At 50.2% G+C, this 7,941-nt stretch overlaps 1 protein-coding gene across 5 annotated transcripts in view; it reads left to right on the forward strand.

Annotated features, from left to right (window-relative positions):
* UPB1 (beta-ureidopropionase 1) overlaps positions 1-7,941 on the forward strand; it is a 31,837-nt gene extending 23,896 nt beyond the window's left edge. For 3 of the 5 annotated variants that reach the window (XM_049101925.1, XM_049101924.1, XM_049101923.1), the window contains 4 exons: positions 2,953-3,034; positions 4,030-4,072; positions 5,592-5,800; positions 7,302-7,941. In XM_049101925.1, the coding sequence (XP_048957882.1) occupies positions 2,953-3,034; positions 4,030-4,072; positions 5,592-5,800; positions 7,302-7,385 (418 nt within the window). In that variant the 3' untranslated portion in view covers positions 7,386-7,941. The remainder of the gene's footprint in view (positions 1-2,952; positions 3,035-4,029; positions 4,073-5,591; positions 5,801-7,301) is intronic. The other 2 variants (XM_035706180.2, XM_025474701.3) reach the window with 1 other exon arrangement.

A 7,941-nucleotide genomic window follows, 5' to 3' on the forward strand; every position in this document is an offset into this window, starting at 1 on the left:
TTCTCTTTTAACTAAATTTCAGTTGAATTTTTTCTGAAGGTCAGAATGTGACATTTACTTTACCTTTTCTTTTAAGCACGGTGCCCCCTTCTCAAGAGCGACATCCCCACAGCATTCTGATTTGCACAGCAGGTTCCTCAGTGAGCCAGAATGCAAACCTAGTGGGGCCACCTCAGGTCAGCTGCCCCCTCCATGCGCCTAAATTTCCTATCTGTATGGAGGAGGGGCACTGTTGAGCAAAAGGGGAAAATTTCCTCTTCGACATTCTTCATCCCCAAAGAGTCTCCCTAGGGCCTCATGGCAGCTTGGTTACTATGACAGAGTCCAAAGGCAGCTGTGACGTAGGGTAATTACTGGTCATCTAGCATCCGGACCTGGGTAGAACTTCCAGGCCACCTCCGTGGGGCAGCTTCCTCCTGCAGGCCATGTGTAAGGCATTCAGCAAGCGCCATCTACCTGCAGGGGTCCCTTGAGGAACCTGAAGCCAGTGTCCTGAGCATCTCTGCCTGAACTGGCTCCTGGGCCAGGGCAGGCAAAGCTGCGAACTCAGATGGCCGCCTCCCTGACCTTATTCTGTCGGGCTTTTATCAGCCCCAATTAAGCAAACAGAAGCACCTCAGTGTAATATGCACATAACTGCTTGTGTCTTCAGCAGCCTATTAGGCTTATTAAAAATTATTGATTTTCCTTCCTCAACCAACAATCATTCAACTCATGCCTTTCAAGGGTGTGGTGAGGCTGGCAGTTAAAATGATAACAGGTCCTTTGGAAAGCAGTATGTTTCATGAGCTCCCAAAATGTTCACACCCTTTGACCAGATAATTATACTCTTAGAACTTTACCTGACAGAGTATCTAAAAGAGGAGGAGAAGGCTGTATGCGTGAAGATGTTTCTGGCAGCTTTATTCATAATAATAAAAGAGCTAGAGGCGAGAGAAATGTCAGGGTTAGGTAAATTTCAGCCCATCTCTTCCATGTTAGGCCACAACACACTGAAAAGTCATTACGAAGATAATTCAGCATCATGACAAAAGCCTGTGAACAAAGAAAGATATTTCCAGGCTGTGGTCAGAACTCTGTAAACATATTTTGCCAAGGATGGGTGTGGAGTGTGGAAAAATTACAACAGATGGTTTATTAGGTTGGTGGGATTTCTGAGTGATTTTCTTAAAATGATAAATGATTATTTGTGGAATTGATGGAGACTGTTTTTCAGCACAAGGCCAGGCAAATCCCCACCAGCTGCACACAAGCAATGGCTTCTGGAACCATCCATTCCTTCTCTGGCATGTCCTGTCCTCTCATTACATGTGCTCTGTGGGTTGGTAGGGTGTCCTCGCTCATTTTGAGGTCCCACAGTTCTAAGCATACAATAGACTTGAAGTGTTTTTTGATGAACTGAACCGTCCTGACGGTGCCATGCAGCCTGTGTGCTTGAAGATTTCTGCCATGTATGTGTGTTAATAGGAGAGTGGAGATTCCATCCCATTGATGCATGTCTCCTTCCCACTGTGATTATTTTTAGGGGCTAGTGTAGCCACAGTGGGAATAACGCAGATGGCCCCATGTCCCAGTGGGCTCTCCGTGATTCCCGCACACGCTGGGCTCTCATGAACCTCCAGCTTCCTTTCCCTTGCTTGTTTTGAGAGCCCAAGTTTTATTGCCAGCTGTGGGTTTGAGTCCTACGCAACATACCCTCCCAGGAGAATTTCAAGAAAGATGTTTTATGGCACTCACCCTGCAACTGTCTATTTAATTCCTGAAAATGTCATTTACGGGTGTGTTTCTATAAAAATCCTTTCTTAAAAGTTTTGTCAGCTTGGCTTAGCAGCTGGGGCGAAAAAAGCAGCAAAATGAGTCCCCTCAATCAAGCTTGTGATTTTTTTCCCCCCAGATTCATGAATCCTCCTGAGAATTAGGCTTGTGACAAGCACCCACTCCCTCCACCTACTCCCGGTTTAAACCAGGTGCACACTGACAGGAAGGAAGATTCTAGGGCATTTTTCTCGCAGTCACTCAGTATTTCTAAGTGGGCATTACACCTGTCAATCCAGAATCTTAATGATGTTGTTCCTCAGACAAGAGATAATTAGCACCAAGAAGGTCCCCTGGATTCCGTGGCACATTGTAGTTAGTGGGCTGGAGAAGGACAGGGTCTTCAGTTGGGGCAAGATTTCCCATCATGTCCCACGTATGTGGGCACCGAAGTGAGGAAGTCCCGCAGCTCAGCTGTGCCCATGTGGTGCCTCCTTCCTGGGCCAGTAAGAGGATCAAGGAGCCCCTGCTTAGAGTCTCAGGGTTCAAAGGAGGAAAATAAGAAGGCACTGGGATGGGGACCGGCTCAAGGGAGGCGACATCTGCTACAGAATCCAGTTACCCCTTCCAGTTACCTAAATTCCTTTCAGGTTTACTCTGTTGGCTTGACCTGAAATCTCTCCCTCTGGAGACTGCTTTACAAGTCAACAGAGCAGGGTAGGAATTAGGCAGCAGCTTGAGCCTTCATGGGTGCATGAGCCCCTAGGCCTGCAGCTTCCTTCTTACATTTGCCAGGTGAGGCTCTGCCCAGCCCGGAATATAAGTTCCTCACCTGACCCAAGAGGAGGGAAGGAGAGAGAACTAGCAGTTAGGGTGCTTCTGCCTCATAGCCCCCTCTAGAAGCTTCACGTCAATGGTCAGTCTTTACAATATCCCTTTAAGGAAGTTTCAGAAATGGAAACTGTAGTTCAGCACTGCTTCGGCCTGCAGCAGGCCTGGCCCCAAAAGGCTGCTTGGGCTTAAGCATGGGACAAGTTGGCCTGCTTGTGGGTTTGGGACACCTGCAGCCACAGTCTCCCCGGCCATCTCCACCGCAGACCTGAGAAGGCCGACAGCCTGGGTGGAGCTCAGGGCCAAGCACCCACCCAGTCTGGCCGGGAAGTCAGCCACCTGGTTCCTCTCTTTTCTCTCTCACAGCGAGTCCCTGTGGCCAGTTGAGGCCAGAAACGCAGCCATTGCGAATCACTGCTTTACTTGTGCCATCAACCGTGTAGGCCAGGTAAGTCCCAGCAGTCTGGCTGGGCTTGGTCAACCAGGTGTGCTGGGGATGGGACAGAGCTGCTAGGAAAGCTACCTGCCCAGAGGGGGGCCTGGCCTCTTTGACCAGCAAAGGACACAAGGGAAGCAACTGCCTGCTGGCCCCGGTGGGGACACATTACACCTCTTCCCTCTGTTCCCTCTCTGTGTGCGTGCCACAAACCCTAGGGTTCTAGAAGAGGGGAGACTGGCTTCATCTGTTACTTTTAAAGGTAGTACTATGTTTCTCTTCTGTTTTGGTCTGTTTTGGTCTGTGGCTGAAACCCTTTTGAAAGGCTGTCACCCTGTCACCACCAAGTCTCCTGTTTCGTATTTTTCCCCATTGACCCCGTGCACTAAGCAGTCTTGACTACCAAACACAGTACGTTCATTATGTAATAATACTCTTCCTCATTCTTATTAATCGGATGTCAAACTCTAATCAGAGCATCTGCTCAGGCTGAGATAGCCAAGGTTTATATACAATAAGTTGGCCCAATTTCTGATAACATGAAGAAACACAGTGCTTTCATTAGCCTGTGTCACACCGTCACAATTTGAGGTAGTTTCCATTAGGCTTTGGGGAACAGACTAAAAGCAGTGTGTGAGCACCCCCGTTCGTCCCTCCAGAGACCCTAAGTTGGGGCTTTATTTCCCAGGCAGACAGACCTCAGCTGCCTGCCGCAGCCCTGAGAACCACTCTGCACAGTCTTTTTCTTCCCTCTAGGCAGATTATCAACTCCCCAGAGACGAAGTCCAGGTTTTTACCTTGCCTGTCAAATTCCCTGCTGGCCGCCTGCGTTGGCCCAGTGCTCAGCAGGGACATTTCATAAGTACTTGTTGATTGCCCGGCCAGTACAGGCCATTCTTTTTCTCCCTTTAACTGTTTCTTCCTTCAGTCCTCCTCAGCCTGACTTTGCGGTGGACGCGGTGGTAGTGCCACCTATAGGTTTACCTTACCTCGGTTTTCTTTCACAGGAGCACTTTCCCAATGAGTTTACCTCTGGAGATGGGAAGAAAGGTATGTTCTAGGAATTTCCGTGATTGGCTGCTGCAGAGGAGAGGGCCTCACTGTGCCATTATCTGTCTGCCTCCTCCGGGCAGGGGGCAAGGTCAGCCCCACAGACTGTTTCTGCACGTGTGGGGTGCTGTTGGAGGGGCGCACTTCTCTCCTGACTATGGCTGGGTCCTGGGCTTGTGCCCACCTCATTCCCCAATTAAGGATGAAAAGGCTTAGGGTTAGACTCCATCCCTCCCCTGGGACTGGTAAGAGAATGGTCCTAGAAGACATGGGAACTCCTTTGTGCACTCTTTGAAAGCGGGGGTACTTTACTCACCCCACACATCTCTCTCTTCCTTTGTCCTTGTTCACCTGCCACCACACCCATCCCAAGCTGCACAAATGTCCCAGAACATTGGTGTGGACTGCCTTGGGTTCCTCGAATTCACAGCTTGTTTGTTTTTTTTTTTTTTTAAGATTTATTTATTCATTCATTCAGAGAGAGCAAAGAGAGAGGCAGAGACACAGGCGGAGGGAGAAACAGGCTCCATGCAGGGAGCCCGATGTGGGACTCGATCCTGGGTCTCCAGGATCACACCCCAGGCTGCAGGCGGCGCTAAACCGCTGCACCACCGCCACCGGGGCTGCCCTCACAGCTTGTTTTGATCTGAAGGCAGGTACCACCTCACCTCTGCTAGGAATCCCCCACTCACTGGTCCCAACTCCGGCTGGGAATGTGGGAGGGAGGTCTCGGAGTTAGCTTAGAGTGTCCCCTAGAAAGGCAGAGAGGACTGAGCAGGTCTGTTTTCCAGAAAAGCACTTTCTAAGAGGGTTCCAGGGGCACCTGGGTGGCTCAGTGGCTGAGCGTCTGCCTTTGGCTCAGGTTGTGATCCCGGGGTCCTGGGATTGAGTCCTACATCAGGCTCCCTGCAGGGAGCCTGCTTTTTACTCTGTCTATGTCTCTGCCTTTCTCTGTGTGTCTCATGAATAAATAAATAAAATCTTTAAAAAATAAAACAAAAAGGTTCCGGATCCCCTCACGTGAGGCCCCAAATGTCCAGTCTCCAATCCCAGTTAGCTCCCTACAGACAGAGATGCAGAAAGGCAGGGGAATGAGGTCCACTGGGTGGCTGCTGTGCCCAAGCCCCTGCTAGGCCCTGCACTGTGCCCACCTGCTCCTTACTCGCCTATGGTGTAGCTCTTAGTGCCACTTGACTTGTGAGGGGACCCAGGCGTGGAAGGAAAGTACGACAGACACAGCTGGTGAGGCAAGTGAAAGTAGAGCCTGTAGCTCACCATGTTGGGCCACCACAGGAAGCAGACACACAAGAAGCTCTGGAGAGCTATGTGACTCCCTTGGGCTGAGGGTGGCTAATGTTGGAAATAAGGGCTAACACTTATACAGGGGTGACCTTTAACAGTTCCCAGGGGCAGCGGTGAGGGCTGTGAGGGTGACTTTGCAGCCTCAGGCCTGAGGAGGGAAGCATGTCCTTTGTGTGTGTGGGGGGGGGGCACAGACACTATGCCTACCCCTCTGCAGAGTCCACCATGTGCCTGTACAAGCTCACAGGGGATTACTTTCACTTCTTCAAAGCTCACCGGGACTTTGGCTACTTTTATGGCTCGAGCTACGTGGCGGCCCCTGACAGCAGTCGCACTCCTGGGCTCTCCCGCAACAAGGACGGGCTGCTGGTGGCTGAGCTCGACCTGAACCTCTGCCGGCAGGTGAATGACATCTGGAACTTCAAGGTGGGTCCCCAAGTCCCCTGCTGTTGCCCCGCTCTTCCCTTTGGGCCCCCATTCTGCTCCCAGAGCTGGAAACCACAGCCACTGGGTTTGCTCTCAGGAGCAGCCAGATGAGGCTCCAAGCTGAGCAGAGGGCCAGGTCTCTTCCTCCCAGGGCTGGTGTGCAAGGGAGGAGCCACTGGGTCAAATGATGCCAAGGCGGAAGACCTTAATAAATTCTCCTCTTGTCTGATTTAGATTCTGGGCGCCTTCAAACAAATTAATCTCAATTTCATTTGTCCAGAGAATAGAGTGGATTGGCTTCTCTAATCCTTTTTTTCCTTTCCAGGCATTTGCACTTATCACAAGATAAATGTGGGTGTCTGGCTCTGCCTGTGGCCTGGCCCCATGGTCTAGGCCTTGACAGGAGAGGGAAATGGGTCACGCAGAGAAATGGAATCTAGGCCTAGCTCTGCTAGTGCCTTTCTCAGTCACCCTAAGCAAGACCTTTCTGCTCCGGGGCCCTAGTATGCCCATTTGTAAAACAGGAAGCTGTACTGGAAGGCCTCAAGTGGCCTTTGAAACCTAATACATGTGACACCAGGGGCCATGGGAAGAATGTAAGTGCCTGCCCTCCTGGAATGGGGTGGTGGCAGCCGTGGCCTAGAAGCCCCTGAAATATACCCTCTCATCCTGGATGCAGGTGGAGTTTGTTACATTAGTGTCCAGCAGTATTTATACCGACTCAGAACCCATTTATATGTGCAAATGAATGTCCTTATGACTGCGTGACTTTGCCCAGGGTGTCTGGGAGAAACTACTTTCCCTGTTACCTGAGCATGTTTCCTGAGTCTCAGATCCTCATCGGACAAATAAGGCATTTCCCACATGAGTGTCTTCCTCTGAAGCTCAGACTCATGCAGGATTCCACACAATAAACAATGCTTTCTCATTGGTAACTTTCTGAATGCAAAAAGCCACCCCCCAGACAAACTATGGTGATGGGCATGAGGTCCTGTTGGGTTTTGGGAAGGAGAGATAGAAATGTCTGGGTGTGAGCTCCCGGATAGGTTTTCCAGCCCTGCCCCAACTCTCTCCCAGACCCGGAGCCAGAAGACCAGGGTGCAAATCTCAGCAAACTCCATTGCTGCCTGGGAACCTGGAGCAGGTCACTTCCCTCTCTGGGTTGTACGCTGTTCTGGGGTTCTGCAAGACCTCAGGATAACCCTCCTCCCTTCTGCCTTGGGGCAGGTCTCGTCTTTGGGATGACAGGTCACAGAGGTCTTCTAAAAAGAGGAATCAGCGTGTGTGAATCATCTCGGCATCTGTCATCTTTGCTATCCACTGGTATCAGTGCTGAGCCATCATCACACGGGAGTTATTTCTCCAGATGCTAGTCTGAAACTGCCCTGTCCGCTAGCCTTCCCGGCAAATTTCTGGCCCATGGCTGCCCTCTAGTGGCAAGAGGTGGTGGTGAGTAAATGAGGGGCGTGTATAAAACCTAATCTGCCTGTTTTGCTTTCAGATGACCGGCAGATATGAGATGTATGCTCAGGAGCTTGCAGAAGCCATCAAACCCAACTACAGCCCCAATGTCGTGAAAGAGTAGCTGGATTTTAGCTCCTGCCTGCCAAGGATGGCACCTCTGCCCCTAGCAGATCTGCAAGTACAGCAGGCTTTACATGTGCAAGTTCTCCCCGGTGGTATCCTGGTAACATTTCTGTCCACATAGGTTTAAAAACACCTAGACACGGGGAGATGCCTGGGTGGCTCAGCAGTTGAGCCTCTGCCTTGGGCTCAGGGCATGATCCTGGAGCCCCAGGATCGAGTCCCACATCGGGCTCCCTGCATGGAGCCTGCTTCTCCCTCTGCCTATGTCTCTACCTCTCTCCTTCTGTGTCTCTCATGAATAAATAAATAAAATATTTTTTAAAAAAAGAAAGAAAGGAAGAAAAATGCCTAGATAGGGAGGGTATATTGAAGAATAACTGTCCAGTGGGTATGAGTTTCCTTCCTGGATGATGAAATCTTTTGGACTTACACAGAAGTGTTGCTTACACAACATTGTGAATGTGCTAATGTAGAATGCCACTCAATTGTATACTTTAAAATGGCTAAATTTATGTCATGTGAATTTTACCCCCATTAAAAAAAAAAATCCGGAA

This window comes from Canis lupus, chromosome 26 (genome assembly GCF_003254725.2).
Source record: "Canis lupus dingo isolate Sandy chromosome 26, ASM325472v2, whole genome shotgun sequence".
In the NCBI taxonomy this organism is placed as follows: domain Eukaryota; kingdom Metazoa; phylum Chordata; class Mammalia; order Carnivora; family Canidae; genus Canis; species Canis lupus.